General features: G+C 44.8%; 1 protein-coding gene and 1 long non-coding RNA gene across 10 annotated transcripts in view; one reads left to right on the top strand and one right to left on the bottom strand.

The window, feature by feature from the left end:
- Nucleotides 1-1,283: 1,283 nt before the first annotated feature.
- Nucleotides 1,284-6,362, bottom strand: ALG13 (ALG13 UDP-N-acetylglucosaminyltransferase subunit). 2 transcript variants are annotated; one of them, XM_081897523.1, is made up of 4 exons: nucleotides 6,159-6,362; nucleotides 4,322-4,484; nucleotides 3,509-3,647; nucleotides 1,284-1,523 (listed from the first exon to the last, which is right to left on the bottom strand). In XM_081897523.1, the coding sequence occupies exons 1-4, from the start codon at nucleotides 6,237-6,239 to the stop codon at nucleotides 1,415-1,417; spliced, it is 492 nt and encodes a 163-aa protein (XP_081753649.1). In that variant the 5' UTR covers nucleotides 6,240-6,362; the 3' UTR covers nucleotides 1,284-1,414. The 2 variants fall into 2 exon arrangements, with proteins under 2 accessions (XP_081753649.1, XP_081753650.1); XM_081897524.1 differs by lacking the exon at nucleotides 6,159-6,362 and adding an exon at nucleotides 5,941-5,985.
- A 100-nt stretch (nucleotides 6,363-6,462) lies between these two features.
- The window catches only part of LOC309362053, a 38,656-nt gene continuing 24,093 nt past the window's right edge, over nucleotides 6,463-21,025 (top strand). For 6 of the 8 annotated variants that reach the window (XR_014164741.1, XR_014164742.1, XR_014164745.1 and 3 more), the window contains exon 1: nucleotides 6,463-6,732. This is a non-coding gene — a long non-coding RNA (uncharacterized lncRNA). Of the gene's footprint in view, nucleotides 6,733-8,804; nucleotides 8,872-21,025 lie in introns of all 8 variants that reach the window. The other 2 variants (XR_014164743.1, XR_014164744.1) reach the window with 1 other exon arrangement.

Genomic DNA, 21,025 nt, shown 5'->3' on the forward strand with positions numbered 1-21,025 from the left:
ATTAACATGAAAGCTGGTAACATCATGAAAGTCACAAAGACTGAAAACATTTATCTTCTGAAGACTGCAGGTGGATTCAGATGACCTGTTACAAACTCATGGGGACAGGGTAGATATAACGCATCCCAACTATGGTATGATATCAGTATTTCCCTCATCTTTTCTCCTTGGATCATCTCATTTAGCTGTGATTCCTGCATTGCAAGGGGTTGGATTAGATGACCCTTGGGTCCCCTTCCCGTTCTGTGATTCTATTATTCCTCCTCTCAGTTTCAGAGCCAACTGTGCAAAAATTCACTCTTAGCCATAAAACTGAGCAGTTACATAAGAGGGTTAGCCCAAAGTACAGTATGCAACCGCAGCTGGAAGCAGGGGTTACACATGAAATTATGCTAACCCCATCTGTCATGTTAAAAGCTCAGCAGATCCTGGCACTTAGCACTTCTTTCGCAGACAACCACATGCAACTTGTGGACATTGGAATGCAGTGCTAGCCCTTAGGGTGAAGGGCAGGTAAGTGGTCAAAATCAAATAATGTTAAAGTCAGGGCAATGGCTCTGAGAGCTCTACAGGTGAATAATGCATGAATAAGTCTCATGCCTACTGCTAATATATATTTAACAGAAACAGTTTTCATAAGAGATCTTACTAATCTTTATTGAGCTTCCACTTCAGGTACTTATAGAGGCTTAATGCTGATGTACAGGTAACTTGCAACTTACACTTACTTAACGTATGTGCTCACAGCTTTAAGCACATTGCCAAAAAATAATAATAGTAAATTAAAAATGATGCAGAAATGGCACACAGAGTGAAAAATTGAAAGCCAGCAGCCTTCACTGAGTGTGTTTGGGTGAAGAGGCAGATGGAGAGGGTGCGGAGGAGGCCATGGAGACGAGTACCGGTAATTTTTTTAAGTGGTTTTTAAGGGGTGTTCTGGCTTTATGTGATTTTGCTTATGTGTACGATAGCCAGGAATGTAATCCTTGGCATGTTAAGTTGCAAGTTGCCTGTACGTTATAGCCCCCGTTATCAAATCCTATTCCCCCAAGCATTTTCTTATCCAAATGGATACTGCCTGCTAAATGGTTTATAGCAAAGTAACCTCAAGCAAACTCAACACTGAAACATAATCAAAAGTCTAAAACCTGAATGGCATTGTGCCCTATTTGAAATAGGGCTGAGCAAAGAAGTGCGTGTTTAGAGGTGGGCAGGAGGGGGGATTTTTGCTACTGCTTGCTTCCTGGACCACTAAGGCCATGTCAAAGCTACAAGTCAGTGAATTGGTTTTCTTTTGCTGCAAAGCAGTCCATATTTTAATTACATTTGCCACTGCAAGCACACATGTATGTTGAAATTATATATATACAGGAGTAGTTTCAAATGTGTGAGCTTCCTTTTACAGCTGATTTATTCAAATGCCAATTACTTTGTCCAAGAATGCAGCAAATTTTTCTGGCTGTCCAGGAGGAAAAGGCTTCAGGGTTGAAAAGTCTGATGTTTGAAGTGTCTTCAGAAGGGTCCTATAGAAAAATAACCCCCAAAAAACACCCCACACACAAAAATTACGATTTTGGAAGAGGTAGTTCATTCAGTTCTTTTACCCTTATAAATAGCCCTGCAAGATACAACAGATTACATTATAGTGACTCGCCCAAGATTACCTGATGAGCTTCCTGGCTGAGCAAATATTTATCGTATAAGACTCACTTTTTCCCTCCTAAAAAGTAAGGGGAAATGTGTGTGCATCTTATTTAGCAAATGCAGGCTGCGCAGCTATCACAGAAGCCAGAACAGCAAGAGGAATTGCTGCTTTCACTGCGCAGCGGTCCCTCTTGCTGTTCTGGCTTCTGAGATTCGGAATATTTTTTTGTTTCTCGTTTTCCTCCTCCAAAACTAGGTGCGTCTTGTGGTCTGGTGCGTCTTACAGAGTGAAAAATACGGTAATCCCTACACCCAGACTAGATCCACTACACCATACTGGATCCCATGATCAATTTCACAAGCTTTCCATGAGCTGGATTTGCACATTACAGCAGATGTGCAGATACCATTTTAAATAAATAAATAAATAGTAGTCCTGCTTCCCTTCTTCCTAGTAACATCCAGTAACACAAAATGTGAGATGCCACTCCATTAAGCTGCAGGTTTTCCTGCCTCTGAGTGCCACTTTACTGGCTGCTCCTTGAGGTCAGGGAAACTCAAAGTGGCAATGATTCTGTATCATATATTTTGCACTGCTATTCCTAGCTGGAAGAATGAAATGTGGAGGCTGCTTTTTTCACTGGTAGTTCTGCATCTACTATAACATTTCAGAAGAACACAGAAAAGAAAAAAAAACATTTCGCTTGCTTGTTTGGCTGCTTTGGGTTTTTTTCCCTAGAGAGAGGACAAGGAAACTAAGCAGGTGTTTTATTTATTGAAGGGTTGTCTTCAAACTGCTGCTCTTTCTCACATATCCCCCTGAATACGCACCCAGGTGTTAGGTTCAGCAGGGGAGACCATCTTGGTAGTTCCTCTGCCTTCAGAAGCTGGGGTGGTAGTGGCCTGGGAGAGGGCATTTTCTGAGGCAGCCCCTAAGCTGCAGAACACCCTCCCCACAAAGGTGCTTCTGGTATCTTCGTTATACAGCTTCCAAGTGTGGAAGTCAAGCTCAGGAGGCTGAGGTGACCATCATGAAGTCTCAGCTTCCAAGTCCTGTTTCAGTGTTTCATGGATTTCCTTATTTATACCCCCAGCTTTCTTCCATTATGAAATCTAAAGCAGCTTACATTGATTGGTTCTCAGGCGGTCTTCCATCCAGGCACTGACTGGAAGCAGGCCTGCTGAAGTTCTGCAAGGTAGGTGGGGGCTTATGTGCCTTCAGAGGGCTAACCAAGAAGGGTTCTTGAAGTCTCAGAGTGAGTACCTAGCTCCTGCACAACAGGAACTGTATGAACATGCTTCCTACAACATCCCCTCCTTGGAGTCCCCCTCGTCTAGGTCAATGGAGTCATGACACCACCTGGACTCTGCTTCCAAAGCTAGCGAAGAAGGGGTCTCTGTAAGGATCAATGTTTATTCCTTGAAGCTGGGGCTCTGGCTTTAGCCAGAGAATACAAAAGGTGCTGTATCTTAATGGCAGGAAAAGACTCATTGATTGTGAACATTCTTCTTCCTGCCACAGTCCATTGGTTTGAGACATGCATTGTTGCTTCCTTACTTCCAGGAAGGTCAACATGGATAGTCTGCAAAAGGGCAACTAAATGGTGTTGAAGAAGAGCCATGCCTGCAAGTTAGGGGGAATGAGATGCACATTGCTTTAAACAGCCTCTGCATCAGGTAACTCAAGAGCCAGTAAATAGGGTGATTAAGATCTGCAGCACTAAATTGATTCAACAGTTTTTGTAACTTTGTGTTGTGAACTGCCCTGAGACTTATGGCTGTAGTACGGTATACAAATTTAATAATAAAGTAAGTGAGTTTGCAGGAAAGCTTGCAACCAAAAGAGTGTTAAAGAAGATCATACCTGCAAGTGCAGTAAAAGAGGTGGCCATCCCTGCACAGCTGCCTTGCCAGTTCTAACTGGTGATTGTCCATAAGCTTGTCATTTACAACTACCAGTAGTGGCTTCCCTGTTTCCAATACTTCCAAGCAGCTACCAGCACCTGTAATAGTAAAACAGCAATGAAGAATAACTAAATTACCCACCCTTCACACTAAGATCCCAGGGAAGGTGACAACAATCAAAGCACAATGCTAAAAACAGTTTACTGCAAATTACAATCAGCGAAACATGTGTTACATCTCAAGTGTCAAAAGCCAGGGCAAAGAGGTGTGTCTTCAGCAACAACATTCAATTTCACTTAGCAGTGAACAAGAATTCATGCCAAGGATCACCAGGGCTAGAAATGAATATCCAGCAACATCTACCTTTTGAGGGCTTTTGTTCCTCTGAAGACTGACCTTGTCAAACATCCATACTCCCATTAATTTGATGTATTTAACATTACACTGAGGGGCATAAAACACATATTAAGAAAGCAATCCTATGTTTGGTAGAAGGGTGGCTAAGAGCCCGTAAGATGCTGCAGACCTCCCTCTCTCCAGACAAAATGCCCCTCAGAAGGGCACTGGGCCAGATCTGGGGAGACCTTTGATTCACCAAATTAAAAGCCCCATGTTATCCTGACACAACATCAGAAAGGATGTGAAACTATGCCAGCCTTGGAACCCTCACTAATGTGGTGGAGAGGATATAGCACAGTTGGTTTAACATCCCATATGTGGTGGGATATGTTGATGCCAATCAAGACCTTTCTCATTGAAATAGAAGTTTTACCTGCATGACTTATGACTAGATCGGCTGTTTGCACATCTTCAGAGAGTGAGTTCTTGAACCTGAACACCTCCAGGGTAAATGTAGGTGTGCTGGTTGAAACAGGGCAAACTGTGCCCCTGCCAACCTGAAGGACAAGTCTGCTGTAGCCAAGATCCTGTAAAACCTGTAGAGAGAAAGGAAATTACAATCAGACTTGGTACTGACTTAAGTTAAATGCAAGAATAGCACATCAGATGCTGCAAGTGTGAGCTAATTTGCCCCTCCAAGTACATAAAGCCTAGCCAGACGCAAAAATACATAGGAGCATTTGGCAACCTATCAGTGTGCTTGTATCTTCCTGGTGAGACAGTCTTTATGTATAAACAGTAAAATGAAATTAGTGTACATCATGTATGATAAAACTGTCATTTGCATTAACCTTAATTAGGTACGTAATGCAATCTTGTATCTGTAACCCACATATTCAATATCATTTTCTGTGAATTAGTTACTGCTTGCATTGGACTTTGTATTGCAAGCAGGGTAGCTGTGCAGGGACAATTTGTGTGCAAAAGTGTATCCCCATAATCCAGTGGGGATTCTTACCCCTATTCTTACCCACCATTCTTAATGGTGGAGATTTTGCTATAAAATTGTACTGTTCTCTTACTAATCCTATGCAGAATTAAATTCCCTTAAGCCCATTTATTCCACTAGGCTTTGGTGCATTCATCCCTGCATAGATGAGAGGCTGCTGCTCGACCAGGCAGATTCATATTTAAATCAAGGGCCACACAAGCACAGACAGGCTGCTAATACACTTCTGATATTCCACTTGTACCTGTTAACTCCCATTAAAACAGAGATGGAAGACCTGTGGCTGCCCAGATGTTGGACTGCAGCTCCCATCAGCAGGCCCGTGAAGGAGGAGGCAGCCAGGTACACTTGCCCTGGGCCTCAGAGGGCTAAGTCACCCACAGAGGCCCACCAGGGATTTTGGAGTTTATTCTAAGACTCCTGCCCTGGGCCTCAGACCAGCTCTGCACAGGCTTGCCCATCAGCCCCAGCCAGAATGGCATATGCCTGAGAATGATGGAAACTGAAGCCCCCAGGGAAATCTGGAGGGTCACAGGATCCCCAGCCCTGCATTAAAACAATAAGAGTGCTTATTTCTGGTGATAAATGTGACATGGATTGCACCACTGAGGTACATTCCACCAGCACTACCACCCCCAAAAAGTACAATGGGAACTGTTAAGGGTGCTCAGAGTTGCTAGAAGACCCCACTCCCATGTTCCCCCTCATGGACCTCCATTTTTTAGAGCGGTTTACCCCTAAATAATAATACCCCTACCCAGGAAAGTCTACCTCTGTGAGGGGGAAAGTGTGTACGTGTGTCTCCCAATAACACTCGGCGCCCTTAACCAAAGTGCTGCTTCCAAGACGTTTTGCGGGAAGAAGCTATGCCTGCTTATAATGTGAATGCACAGTGCAGTCTCCTCCATGGATCACTGTGGAATTTACTTCTGAGTAACCCAAGCTAGAAGACGGGCAGGAATCATCCTGCACCTTTGTCTTTCTTCACCTATCACGTTCACCCCCACCCCCAATATCCTTCCATGCAAAGTGCGGAGCAATACTGGGGTTCCCTTTCTTATTGGAAGCAACATTCCAGACAGGCACTCAGAAAAAAAACGAGACTCGCAGAACTCCTAGAAGATGCCGGATGTGACGCCACGCCGGCTACACGCGCCATTTCCGCCCGTCCATCGCTCGCCTCCGGCGGTTGCCTAGCGACGGCGGCCAAAGTCGGTCGAAGCGGGAAAAGAGAGGGGGCAAGAAGGTGGAAGAGCCTCGCCTGCAGAGCCTCCGGAGCCGTCACGGCGGCGATGAGGTCGTCGAAGCTGGTCGTGCCCACGGTGACAAAGGCGGATTTCATGGCCGGCGGAGAGGCGTCGTGACCATAGGGAAGGAAAGCTAGAGCGGAGGTCACGTAACGTCTTGGATGGGAAAAACCTCCCCACGCACCAGAAAGCCGGCGCCCTTCTGAAACGAGCAGTATCTATGGTAATCCCAGTATGCTTTGCGAGGGGAGCTGAGCAGGGAAAAGTCGCCCAGAGATAGGAAAGTGTAGAGAAATGCATCTCCTTGTTTCGGTGGGTAAATTCAAGATCGTTTGGAAACCATTCTTTTAGACGCATGTTGGCGGAGACAAAAGACGGTGGTAGGTAGTGGTTAGAGTTCATGACTAGGAATCTTAGAGGTGAAGGGTTGGAATCCACTCGGCCAGGAAATTTATTGGATGACCTTCCACGCCACTCACTGTTTCTTAGCTTTACCTACCTCACAAGGTTGCTGTGAGGATAACAATGAAGAGTGGGTAGAGCCATTTGGACCTCCTGGGAGAAAAAAGAATTGGCCAAGTTTGACAGGTGAGCAGGGTTGACCACCTCTTTGGCGATTCGCTCATAGCTGAGTAAGATTGTCTTCCATGAACACGGTTTTAACAATGAGTCCGTAAGTGACTGTGGAGACCAATTCTGAATCCACACTTCCTCCACAGCGGGGACCTAGGTTTCTGAGCGGGAGTTGATCATGGTGAGGGTTTGCCAAACGTGCCTTCCACTTAGCACATTTCTCCCTTGCGTCCTGAGTTTGAGCATCCATGACACCTTTGGTCAAGACTGTTCTCCAACTGGAGCGTTCGCAGGCCAGTGTTTCCCAGTTGTTGGTGTTTATACTACATTTTGTTAGATTTGCCCTGACAAACCTTTAAACCTGGCTTTAAACCTCTTTTGTTGACCACCACCATTACCCTTCCATTTTTAAGTTTGGAATAGAGTACAGTGGTACCTCAGGTTAAGAACTTAATTTGTTCTGGAGGTCCGTTCTTAACCTGAAACTGTTCTTAACCTGAAGCACCACTGTAGCTAATGGGGCCGCCGCACAATTTTTGTTCTCATCCTGAAGCAAAGTTCTGGGTTAGCGGAGTCTGTAACCTGAAGCGTCTGCAACCTGAAGTGTCCGTAACCCGAGGTACCACTGTAGTTGCTTTGGAAGACGATAATCAGGCATCTGCACAACATGACCAGTCCAAAAGGTGATGCTGAAGAATCATTGCTTCAACACTAGTGATCTTTGCTTCTTCCAGTACACTGGTATTAGTTCACCTGTCTTCCCAAGTGATGTGTAAACCTTTTCGGAGACACCGTTGATGGAATCTTTCGAAGAGTTGGAGATGGCGTTTATAAGTGGTCCATGTTTCACAAGCATACAGTAAGGCTGGCAGTGCAATAGCTTTGTATACAAGCATTTTGGTTTCCCTGCGAATGTCAATTGGGAGAAAGCCGCACTCGCAGAGCTCAGGCGATGCTGGATTTCAGCATCAATGTCGGCCCGTGTGGAAAGATAACTGCCCTGGTAGGAGAACTGATTGACACTTTCCAATGTTACACCATTGAGTTGGATTTGTGGCGCTGCAGAGGGGTTGTTTTTGTGCTTGTCGGTGCAGCACTTTGGTTTTTTGGATGTTGAGTGATAGGCCAAGCTTTTCCTAAGCTTCTACAAAGATATTTAGGACGGCTTGGAGGTTATCCTCTGAGCGTGCAAACACTATGTTGTCATTATCATACTGAAGCACTATGACAGAAGTTACGGTAACCTTACTCTTTGCTTTCAGCCTGTTCAGATTAAAGAGCTTTCTATCTGTTTGATATATGATTTCTACTCCAGTGGGGAGTTTCCCTTTGATAAAATGTAGGATCATGGCAATGAAAATGATAAATAGAGTGGGGGCGATAACACAACTCTGTTTAACACCTGATCCCACTGTGAATGGTTCACTTTGAGAGCCATTGTTATCTGTGATTGCTGCTGTCATAATATCATGGAGGAGCTGAATGATGTTCACAAATTTACCTGAGCAGCCAATTTTGAGAAGGACAGTCTATGGGGCATTACAATTTACAGTGTCGAAAAACCTTAGTCAGGTCAATAAATGCCATATACAGTGGTACCTCAGGTTACAGACATTTTGGGTTACAAACTCCACTAACCAGGAAGTGGTTGCTCCAGGTTAAGAACTTTGCCAGGATAAGAACAGAAATTGCATGCCAGCAGCAGCAGGAGGCCCCATTAGCGAAAGCACACCTCAGGTTAAGAACTGTTTCAGGTTAAGAATGGACCTCTGGAACGAATTAGGTTCTTAACCCGAGGTATCACTGTGCAGGGGTTGGTTTTGCTCTCTGCATTTTTCTTGAAGATGTTGAGTGGTAAAAATCATGTCCACTGTCCCCCTAGAAGGTCAAAAACCATTTTGGGATTAGGAAGGGTAGCCTCGGATATTGTTAGAAGACAATTTGCTAAGATCCTTGCAAGAATTTTGCTGGCCGCATCTAATAAAGAGATGCCTCAATAGTTTCTGCAATCCATTCTATTACATTTTTAAAATAGGCTGATAATTTTGGCATCCCTAAAGGCTGCTGGGATCTCCTCTCTTTCCCAGATTTTTTCAATGAGCTTGTGAAGTTGTTGTGTAAGTTCAGTTCCAGCCACTTTTAAGACTTCGCCAGGTATCCCATCAGGTCCGCTGGCTTTGTTGTTCTTCATTTGGTTAATATCTGTACACAATTCTCCCAGATTTGGAGATACTGCAAGCTCATCTCTAATTTGTTTTTGTGGAATTTGTGAGAGGACCTTAACAGCCATGGCGGAGGTGCAGTTAAGGAGATGCTGGTAGTATTCTTTCCAGCACAGTGTAATAGCTTCTTTATCTTTTAGAAGTGTGGTACTGTCTGTTGAGTGTAGGGGACATATGCCATGAATTATTGGCCCATAGATGGTCTTTGTGGCTTTAAAGAAACTCTGTGCATCATGAGTATCAGTAATGCGTTAAACTCTGTGCATCATGAGTTGCCAGTAATGCGTTAAATCTCACTGTCATTCTCATCAAGCCGGTCCTGGTGTTTCTTGGTTTGGTATCCAATAGTTTGTTCACAGGCTGCAATAATGGATGTTTTTAGCTTGGTCGAGTGTTCCTCGATGCTATCAGGGAACTCCAAAAGCAGATGGTCCTTAAGGGTCATTTGGAAGCAATCCAGTCACCTATCAGTCACCTGACATCACATTTTCCTGGCATTACATTTCCTTGCCTCTGTGGTTTGAAATTGAACAAAGGAACAGCACTTTGCAACACCAACCATCATGGCTGCTGTTGCAAAGGCACCACACTAACAGCATAACACAGTAAATGAAAATCAAAAGTCAATGGCTTTTGAAAGCTATGGAGATAGATACACACACACACACACACACACACACACACACTTTCTCCCCTTTGAAAAACAAATGTGCACCTGCAAACAGCTAATTGGTTATGATAAATTAAAGATCTCTGGACAGAAAGTACATAATTTTATCCATCCACTAGATGACAGTGTTTGTACACAAGGATAAATCCAAAACCAGCAGAGGTACGGTAATGTTACATGGACCAACTGAAACATCACAAAATAAATATGTAAAAATATAAACAAGTAAACCTTTACTTCAGAATAATTCAGTCCAAATGTTGTTGTTGTTGTTTTAAGATATATTTGTGGGGTGGGGTAAGAATATGAATGAAAAGTCCAGACTGCAGACTTAATAGAAGAAGTAATGTTCACACTGAACCTGGTCTAAACACCCAGTGGCAGAAAAAGTAAACACATTTTTTCAGTCCTCCCTGATGTTACCGTATTTTTCGCCCTATAGGACGCACCGTCCCATAAGGCGCACCTAGTTTTTTTGGGGGGAAATAAAGGGGAAAAAATATTTTTTCCCCAGGCGTGGGGCGGGGGAGGTCCGAGCTTCCCCCGACCCCAGTCCCCAGACAGGCAGCTCTATGCAAGCCGTGGGAGCCCAGCGCTGGCTCCCGCTGCTTGCGGAGAGGTCCACAAAGCCTGGACGCGCTGAGCTCAGCACGCGCAGGCTTCGGCATGCAGGCAACTCTCCGCAAGCAGCGGGAGCGCTCCCACTGCATGCGGAGAGGTCCGCGAAGCCTCGTTCTCCAGGCTTCAGCGAAAGCCTGCATTCGCCCCATAGGACGCACACACATTTCCCCTTCATTTTCGGAGGGGAAAAAGTGCGCCCTATAGGGCGAAAAATACGGTAATTACTCCCTGCTGCTAGAAAACTAGTACCACAGGGAAAGGGTCCTTTCTCTCCAGATATGCTAGTTTTCTATTTCTAAGTAATCTGAGTGGGCGGAAGGGAGCTATCATAAGCAGCATACCCCAATTGTAGCCTTAAGTAGTATCATTCCCACTATTTCCAGTGTTTGAGTTTTGAGCGCATTTGCTTATCCAAGCACAAGTGCACAAGTGGGAATTAGTAGCAGGCTTGGAGGGACCTCCAAGTTTGCAGAAGTACAGAAAACCTTAAAGAAAATCAAGTGAGTTGGATGAGAACTGAGCATGCTCGCAGGCCACAGAGCACTGCCTGACTGTTGAGGGGCTGGGGGCTGTAATGGAGTGTTCTGGGAGAGGATATGATGGCTGGCTGGCTGAAACAGTGAAGAAACCCAGGACTTATCCCTGTTGCAACATTTGGTCGTAGGCAGGGCTGGCTCACCCATGAGGCAAGTTGAGTCAACTGCCTCAGGCAGCAGGATCCATAGGGGTGGCAGATTCATTTTTAAATATGTGGACTGAATCAAATTCCTTCCCTATTCCTACCCAGTAGGTGTGCATTGCTGAACTGATCATCACAGTCTTAATACACCAAGTGCACGAAAAATTATTTGTTCCTCTCTGTTCATTTGCCCTGCCACTGCCTCCTTATAGCTTAGGTAAGGAGGATTGATTTTCAGTGCTGGTGTTCAGGCTGCAAATGTGTGCAAAAGTTACTTCAGCTCTTGTCATCATACTCTGAAGGGGTTGTTCTTGTTGCAGTGCATCCTTTTAAAACTGGAATGAAAAGTGACAGTTCTTGATTCAAATAGAAGCAAATTGCCCTCTGTTAAGGTTTAGAACTTGATGCAGTTAGTTATGGTTTTTTTTTTTTAAAAAAAGCAAGTCTCATATGTGCATTTTGGGTTCTGAATTGGCAGCTACGAAGAAAATGTTATTCCACAGAACAGCGACTGCTCACATAGCAGAGCAAAGATAGCCTTAGACAAAGTGTCAATCAGTGCCTTTCTCCCTTGACCAGATTGTGAAGCCCACAGTGACCCCATTATCTGTCCAACATACATTGGGGTATTCAGTCTTATATGTTAACTCACTTGCATTTTGGGCTGCCCTGGAGTGGCCACAGCTCAGTGGTAGAGAACATGCTTTGCATGCAGAAGGTCCCAGATTTGATTCCCCACAATGTTAGCTGGAATTGGGAATGCCCTCCATCTGAAACCCTGGAAAGTTGCTGCCAGTCAGTGTTGACAACACTGAACATAGACTAATGATCTGACTTGTTATAAGATAACTTCCTGTGGTCCTGTGTCCCATCACGTATCTCAAAGAGCAAGTCATAGCCTGGGTAAAGCCTGTAGAGGTGTAGCCCAAGCATGGCTGACCTGTGGCCCTCCGGGCAATTTGGGACTCCAATTCCCATCAGCCCCAGCCAGCATGGCCCATAGCTACAGATCTGCATGAAGGTGGTCCTTGGTTCAATCCCTGGCATCTCCAGGGAGGGCTGGGAGTGTCCCCTGTCTAAAACCCTGGAGTGCCACTGCCAGTCAGTGTAGACATCACTGAGTTAGATGGATCAATGGTCTGACTCATCACAATACAAGGTGCCTTCTTCTCTTCCTTGGGTGTGTGGGAGTGCTATCTGTATGTTGGCTTCTGTATGTAGAAAGGGGAGAGGGCTCAGTCTTGCCCTTCGCCTTGGACATGAAAATGTCTTACCCAGACCTTGCCAAAATGGTCCTTGGGGCAACTTTTGAGCAGATTCTCTGAGTATGATTCATTCCTTTAAAAATGGGAAAGGCCAAAGACATGGGCAAAGAAAAAGATCTGGCTGACTTCGGGATTAGTAGCGTACAGTGCACTGCTGGGGATATATGTCATGTTCCTTATTGTTTTCTGTTTGTAAACAACTTGCCCCAAGGTGCTAATTAGCTTCAAGTGTTACATACCGTGATGTGTGTTTGTTTCCATACACAGACCGTGGTGGTCAAGGTGAGTGAATCTGTTTAGTTCATTAACATTCCAGATTCTATGGTGGCTTGTCAATGCTGTTGAGGCGATCTTATTTTGCTGGCGGTTTTGTCCCAGATCAGGAGCTCTGCTCTTTCATCAGCATTAAGATCCTTAATTCTTCACCATGGTGCTACTTACTGCTGATGTACTAAGCACAGTAAATCTGACTCAATAACGGTGCATTACTTCATCTTTTGGGGGAAGCACCCTCTCTTCTGTGTCTCTTCCGCATTCATTATCCCATATAAAATTTGCCTTGCAACCCTGTCAAACAGATGCACACCATGCTGCATTCTAAACTGGCTTCTTGTCTGCGCACGGATCCTGTGCAACGTACTTCAAATGACCTTCAGTTGCATGGCTCCCTCCCCATCTTTCCCCTCTTAAACCCCAACACATCTCTGTCTGTGACCATCTCCACCAGCCTCAAACACCAGAAAGTGCCATGCTTCTTTCTCTCTGAAAGCCCCTTGCTGTAGGTTACATTCACACAATACATTTAAAACACTCTTTTACACTTTAGCTGCCCCCTCGAAGAATCCTGGCAGTTTGGTAAAGAGAACTGTGAATTATTAAGCAACCTCTCACACAGCTACAGTTCCCAGCACCCTTAGCAAACTACAGTTCCCAGGCCTCTTCATGGGCTGTTGAAGTGGCATATGAATGCTTTAGTAGGGGTGTCACCAATGTTGTTATAACCATCTTGTTCCCATATTGTGGAAAGGCAAGGTAAATGTGTTAGCATTGTGCATACTCCAGCACAAGGGTAGCCAACGTGGTGCCCTCCACATGTTCCTGGACCTGGACTACAACTCCCATCAGCCCATAGTTAGCATGCCCAATGGCCTGGGCTTCTGGGAGTTGCATCATGTTGACTACCTCTGCTTCAACAATTGTTTTTAATCCTGCATAAATGTAGCACCATCAATGAGCATTGTGCTTTACATCAAGGGACAGGCAGATTTCAGGATTGCAGGGTCTACTTTGAGCAGTGAGCTCCACCAACCAGGATTGATGCAAAACAGCTGATGGTGTTAGAGGCATTAGTGCACCCCCATGTATTATGCTGTGGAATAACCTTATCCAAGTATTACTCTACATCTGTGTGATGGCAGATTGGAGATGCTAATGCAGAACTAAAAAACAAAACAACAGCATCATGGCCTGCTCAAAAGCAACCAATTTATACTCCCATTTCATAAGCTAGGAACACTGAGACCATGTAATGATTAAAGAAAGAAACCAACAAAGAAACTAACTTGCAATTTTATGAAACAGAAAGTTGTGCCAGCACCCTTAAGCATAAAGTTCCACTTTAAGGGAAGGCGACAGTGAGGCTCAAAGAATAGAGAGTTTGTCTATGAGTCAGACTAGTAAGATTGCATAGTAGTGTGTCTTAGTTGTTGCTCTTGTTAAACGACTTGGACTCAGGGGGAAACTGCTTGTGATCTACTGCAAATTGCCCAGAGATCTTCCAGTAGATTTTGATGTAGCTCCTGCCCTCCAGTACCAAAAAGAAAAATCCCTACCTGAAAGAACTAAGCTGATGCTATATGAGAGAATCTTCCCCTAGTTTGGCCTCTCCCATTAAAGTGGCTGTGATGAAGAGAACCAGGATATTGTCTCTGTGGATTTATCTGGCACAAATGAGCACCAATTACAGTGTTTACTCACCACTGGGGGTTTAAGCTATCATTTTGTCTAATTATGGTGTGAATGGCACACTGAAAAAAGCCATCCTTCTTTAAAGAACAAATCCCCCAGGAAATCCTTAAAACCTTGAATACCAATTATAAAACAGTTCCCAGCCTGCCCGTCAGAGAAAATATGCGCCAACCCAGGATCACCTTTGTCCCCAGGTCTATGTGAGCATCACTTGAGCATAAACAAGGGTCCTCCAGATTGGTTCCCCCTCCCCTGTGCATTTTGCAACATGTTATTGATGCAATAATAGTTTATTAGAGATAGATTTATACGATCATCCACACACCATTCTGCTTTATTAGTTGTTGCATGTTGCTTCTCCAAAGCTGTTTCATTATTGCTGTCTGAAGGGTCACCATCTATTTATTTATTAAATTTATATCCCTCCCTTCCTCCCCAAGGAGCCCAGGGCTGCAAACAGATACACAATTTAGAACCATAGACAAAGTAAAACATTCTAAAACTGTCAGATCAGGTCTAAAAATGATTATAATTAAAAACATCGAAAAGGAGTTATTATTTGAAAACATTCTTCCATTCCATGATCTTGCCATTGCCAGGAACAGTATTTCTCAACCTCCAAATGCCTGGGTAAACAGGAATATTTCCACATTCCTACTGAACATCAATAATGATGGAGAGAAGTGCACCTCACTAGTGAGGGCATACCACAACCGGGAAACCACATCTGAAAAGGCCCTGTCATATAGGTCAGTGGCAATGCACATTTCATTCTGCAGAAAATCTGCCCTGCAATGGAGTACAAGCAACAGTTCAATGGTAATTTACATTTACCTGGTTAAGAAGCCTCCAGAATCTTCAGTGAAAAGGTTCAGGTAGCCTGTACCCCTGGAGAGCTCCTGTCAGGCAGAGTGGACATGCCTGTGCAACATTTCCTTATTATCCATTACTTATTTAGAGCATTTGCTTCCCACTCTTTGGCTGAAAGTGGCTTTAAAAAAGGTAAAGGACCCCTGACTGTTACGTCCAGTCGCGAATGACTCTGGGGTTGCGGCACTCATCTCGCTTTACTGGCTGAGGGAGCTGACGTTTGTCCGCAGACAGTTTTTCCGGGTCATGTGGCCAGCATGACTAAGCCGCTTCTGGCGAACCAGAGCAGCACACGGAAACGCCATTTACCTTCCCGCCGGGGTGGTACCTAATTATCTACTTGCACTTTGATGTGCTTTCAAAGTTCTAGGTTGGCAGGAGCTGGGACCGAGCAACGGGAGTTCACCCCGTCACGGGGATTCGAACCGCCAACCTTCCGATCGGCAAGCCCAAGAGGCTCAGTTCTTTAGACCACAGCGCCACCCGCATCCCTGCCAAAAGTGGCTTACATGCACTCAATTAAAGCAAGACAGCCCCTCCCCTGAAGGCTTTTTAATTTATTTATTTTAAAAGACAGAGAAGGGAATAGAGGTAGGAAGGGAAGGGGGGTGGAATCAAACTCGGGAACTTTATACTTCCTCTTAGGCAGAAAAATAGTGTGTTGAACCGAAGTGAAATGATCCAGAAGGCCTGCAAACGTCATCTTGGTAGTCAGGATAACCCCAAAACTAATGAGTAGTTGTGGCAAGAATGAGCTCATATATGTCTATGTCTCCTTGCTTTGATATATGCTAACTGGCTTGCTTTGATACTATGCTTATCTGTGCTGTGCTGTACTATGCTTATCTTAGGATGCTGGGCTCTAGGCCTAGAGGAGAAATGTTTTGGATAGCTGCCACCTCTGGCCTCATGAACCAGGTGTGATGGGAGGTTCTGAGCAAACTGAGGTATCCTTTTCTGTGCATAAAGGATTTATGAATGTTTGCTTGGGTGCGGACAAGTGATGACGACCTCTCATTATTACAGTGCCCATCCTGCATCTGTAAAGGAAGTGAGGCTCCTTTCTGCCTTACTCAGAAGATACACCTGACACCCTCTTACAATTCTCTACCCACCTACTCCCCCTCCCGCCCAGATTGGTTAAAATTTCCCTGTTAAACGAAATCCAAACCTTGCTGCCAAGCCCATTTCTGATTGTTTGATTCCTTTTGTGGGGTTGTACAGTGGTGCCTCGCAAGACGAAATTAATTCGTTCCGCAAGTCTTTTCGTCTTGCGAGTTTTTCGTCTTGCGAAGCACGGTTTCCCATAGGAATGCATTAAAAATCAATTAATGCGTTCCTATGGAAACCGCCTTCAGACCAGGTCCGGGGACAGTCTGTCCCCCGACCTCTTCTGAAGGCCGGCGGGGGGCGAAAGTCTTTGCTCCCCCCTGCCTGCCTTCCCGGGAGAGCGGAAAAGGCAGCGCTGCCTTCCGGCTCTCCCGGAAAGGCAGGCAGGGGGGAGCAAAGACTTTTGTCCCCCGCCCACCTTCGGAAGAGGTCCAGGACCTCTTCCGAAGGCGGGCGGGGGGCAAAAGTCTTTGTCCCCCCCTGCCTGCCTTTCCGGGAGAGCGGGAAGGCAGCGCTGCCTTTTCCGCTCTCCCGGTTAGGCAGGCAGGGGGGAGCAAAGACTTTTGCCCCCCGCCCGCCTTCGGAAGAGGTCCTGGACCTCTTCTGAAGGCTGGCGGGGGTCAAAAGTCTTTGCTCCCCCCTGCCTGCCTTCAAAAGCCGTCCGGGATAGCGGGAAGCGCTTCCCTGCTATCCCGGACCGCTTTTAAAATGCTGGCGGTGGGGAGCAAAGCCTTTCGCCCCCGCCGGCCTTCCTGGACCTCTTCTGAAGTCCGGAGGGGGAGGAAAGGCTTTGCTCCCCACCACCAGCATTTAAAAGAGGTCCCCGGAGATTTCCCTATGGGCTTTCGTCTTGCGAAGCAAGCCCATAGGGAAAATCATCTAGCGAAGCGTCGCAAAAACCGAAAAACCCTTTCGTCTTGCGGGTTTTTCGTCTTGCGAGGCATTCGTCTTGCGGGGCACCACTGTATTTAAATTATATTTTAAGCTGCCCTGAGTGATTCCAAATGCATTGGAAGGGCCAGGGCAGGGTGTGTGTATGTGTGTCTACATTTTGCAAATAAAGAATTGATAGAAATGAACAACAACAAACTGTCCCAAAGGAAAGGTGAATGTTCTTTGGAACCACATGGTGGATTACCAGTGTAAGGAGATTCCCACCCTATCACCTACTTGGAATCAGTGGCGTAGCGTGGGGGGTGCAGGGGGGGCCGGGCGCAACATCTGGGGGTTAGGGGGCGCAAATCCATGGGTTAGGGGGCGCACATTACTTGCCTTGCCCCGGGTGCTGATAACCCACGCTACGCCACTGCTTGGAATATACATAAAAGACTGGACTGAAGAATGGACCTTGCCCATATACAGATCAAGGGGCAATATTGGTCCAGGTGCCTGGAGCACTTGGTTGACTTTTCATCCCAACCTGACATTCCCCAGCGTGGTGTTTCGAAGGCTCACACTATGCAGTGACCAACCTCCCCTAATTCACTGAAGGACACAATACATTAGACAGGAAAATATATTTATAATGATAAATAGGATTGTAATTTCTGACAATGTTAAGTATTAATCCTGCATACAATATATAGTTACAATATACAGTCAGGTTTTTTAAAATTTACAATAGGGGGGAAGATCTTACAGGTCATTCTCTGATGGTTACAGTATATGAAAAAGAACTCATTGTCTTGAACACCTGCATGCAAAGCAGATACTATGGCCTTGGCTTTCTTTCAGTGTTTTGGAGACCGAGCTTAGGTTGCACAGAGATAATTGCTTATCAAAAGGGTTGCGTAAAGCTGGTGCTATGAATATAAATAGGAGCAGCTGTATTCTAGTAGTCCCCCACCCCCTACACAATATTAGCCCAAATTCCCAAGGGAAAAAAGTAACACCCCATCAAGAATGAACCATGTGTGTGTATTAAAAATAGTGGTTGAGGGGAAATTAGCATTTAAAGGCAAACCTGCCCCATTCAAATTTTCCAGAACAATAAGCAAACCCAGTCATCCCTGAATTTTGCAATGCAGATCTCCAGACAAGTAATGTTGTACAAAACTGCGTATGCTGCAGCAAAGTGTGCATGACAATGCAAATATTAGTAAAAAATAATATACACAAACTTATTAATTTAGGGAAAACTGCTTTGCAAGAAAAAAAAGTGTATTGGGCAAAATTGTATACAAATGTGTATATTGGAAGAAATTCCCACTAAAATGCTGGTGAATTTACTGTATTTAAAAAATACAGTAAATAAATCACAAACTAATATGGACATGTGGAGAACCAAACTTAGGACTGGAAAAAAAATGAGAAACTGGGAGGAGAAACTGAAATGGACAGATTCACCCATCTTTTGTTTGAAAACAAAACAAAACACACCATCATTTCCAGAGCATTGGATGAAACATGGTCTTGTTATTGTCATAAGCAAGAGTGTGTGTATGACTGCTAATTTTAGCGTGGCTCAGGTTTGGGGAATTTGCACTTCATGGAGAGAGGGGAATTGGCAGATGAATGCTATATAGTAGAATACCCTCTGGGATTTTATTTCTAGGCTAGATTGCAAAATGGAGCTGAGATTTGTTCATGTCCCTGAAATGTTACACACCTAACACAGATGGCTTTGCAGAAATCACCTTCTAATGAAAAAAAAAGAAAGAGGACTGCGTTAGCTGATTAGTTAGTGTAATTCATAAGCACATGGCTATACAGATGGATTCTGTTGTTGCGTAAGCTTCAGGTGCTCACTCTGAAAGAACATTTAAAAGAGATATGCTTGTATATTGGCAATAATACCTCTACTCACCTGCTAAGAATAACCTCCTGAGTGCTGCCCCCCAAGACCCATTATAGTTGAAAGACTTTTCTCCACCTTGTATATTCATTTATTTGGCAGTGTCAAATTTTCAGGGTAGGCATTGTTGGGTGCTTATCAGGCCCCATTTCCCAGAAGGGACCCCATTGCCCACTTTTAGAGTCCACAGGCTCTCCTCCTTTCCTTTTTGCAGTCACTGCCCATTCACCTTGTTCAGCTTGCTTGCCAGCAAGAGGTGACTAGTCTTGCACTTTGATGTCGCATTGTGTTTTAATTTTTGGGAAGCTGCCTAGAGTGGTTGGGGTAACCCTGTCAGATGGGCGGCATATAAACAAATAAATTACTACTACTACTACTACTACTACTATTCCCTGTGTCTGTTTTTATGAACAAGGTCCACACAAAAGAACACATGGACAGGGAGTTGCAGCAGTAGCAAGGAGGAACACCAGCTGTGGGGGCAGAAGGGGCTTCAGGTCCCTTAATATTTCTAGGCAGGAGGCTGAGCCTCCCCCCCCAAAAAAAAAAATATTGAGGGGACCACCATCCCCTGCTGCCCCCAAGCGAGCGCTCACACCCAGCCTCAGCTGTGCTCCTGAGCCAGGTCTTACCTGGGCGGCAGAGAGAAGCAGGAGCATTGTAGCTGTTTATTGTTTCCAGTATCAAAGGTGGCATGCCAAGAGGGTGGGGTGGGGTGGGGTGGGGTGGGGATCACAAGTGGGGAGAGTGCTGTTGTGCTCATGTCCTGCTCATGGGCTTCCCATTGGACGGCTACTATGAGAATTGGGTGCTGGATTAGATGGGTCCCTGGTTTTATCCAGCAGGGCTGTCCTTTCAGAGGAAACCACAAGGCACCAATTGGTACCATAGTCACATTGAAAGCCAAGAGGCCTCAAAGATTTGGGGAAGGAACCTCAAATAGAGGGAATAGTATCCAGATGGATTAAAGAAAGGGTGTATTTTAGCATTATTATTTTTCAGTTGGAGCAAGTGCAGGTTGCCCAACTCATTGATAGATTGGCAAATTAGTGTCCAAAAGTGTGAATGTTATTTTTGCCAATCCAGAGATCCTAGTGCATAGGACACATACACAGCAGTTCCTGTTATTTTTAGTGGAACAAACTAATCTATCCAATGGGGATTGGCTCCTGCAGTTTAAGTGAACCAGGAACTCATTCTTAAGAGTTGTTCTGGTCTTGGAACAGAATGCTGTACTGGAATGTGTATATTGCAGGAAAGCTAGATTTTGCAAATCACTTGAGAGAGAAAGATTTAGGACTTCCTTGCTTTCCTGTGGTGAGCCATGCAGAATTACCAAGCCACTGTTCATGTTAGCAGAGACAGAATCTCTTTGGGTGCAAAGAATACATTCTTCAAGAATACATCACTGACACTTTAGTTCCTGTATTATGCACTGGTTCTGGTTATAACCAAGAAAAGCTATGAAGCTATATAGTATTTAATCTTGTGGTTAATGCTTATATTGCTTCTCATGCTCTACTGAAAAATTCTCCTGCATTTCTCCCAAGAAATTGCATTCAAAAGATTCTGTGGGGAGATTTGTTTTGTTTTTGTTGCGCTTACCTTCAAGGTGGCCTAGAGTTGTTTGTGAGTGAGCTTTATATCACTCTACAAATCATCTCCCCAGTAGTCTGTGCTCTGCAGCCTTCCTGGGTGCCCTTCCTGACAACGCCATGACATCATCAGCTGGGCTTTTCTTAAGGTGTGGGAAGGTGAGGAGGTTGCCCACTGTGCACCTGACAACTGGTTTTTTTTAAAGTGAAGTCTTTGTACTTTTAAAGAAATCAGTGTGGAAAGGTTAAAAAGGAAATATATCTCTTATAAATAAAATCTGTAAGCACAGCAGTCTCAGGTACTCAGTAATAGTTTTCCTATGCTTCAATTAAAACCCAGAAATAAGTCATGAAGTACCGTATTTGCTCCATAAGACTCACTTTTTGCCTCCTAAAAAGTAAGGGGAAATGTGTGTGCTTCTTATGGAGCAAATGCAGGCTGTGCAGCTATCCCAGAAGCCAGAACAGCAAAAGGGATTGCTGCTTTCACTGCGCAGGGACCCCTCTTGCTGTT

The sequence above is a fragment of the Podarcis melisellensis genome (assembly GCF_964234715.1).
Source record: "Podarcis melisellensis genome assembly, chromosome: Z".
Lineage (NCBI taxonomy): Eukaryota > Metazoa > Chordata > Lepidosauria > Squamata > Lacertidae > Podarcis > Podarcis melisellensis.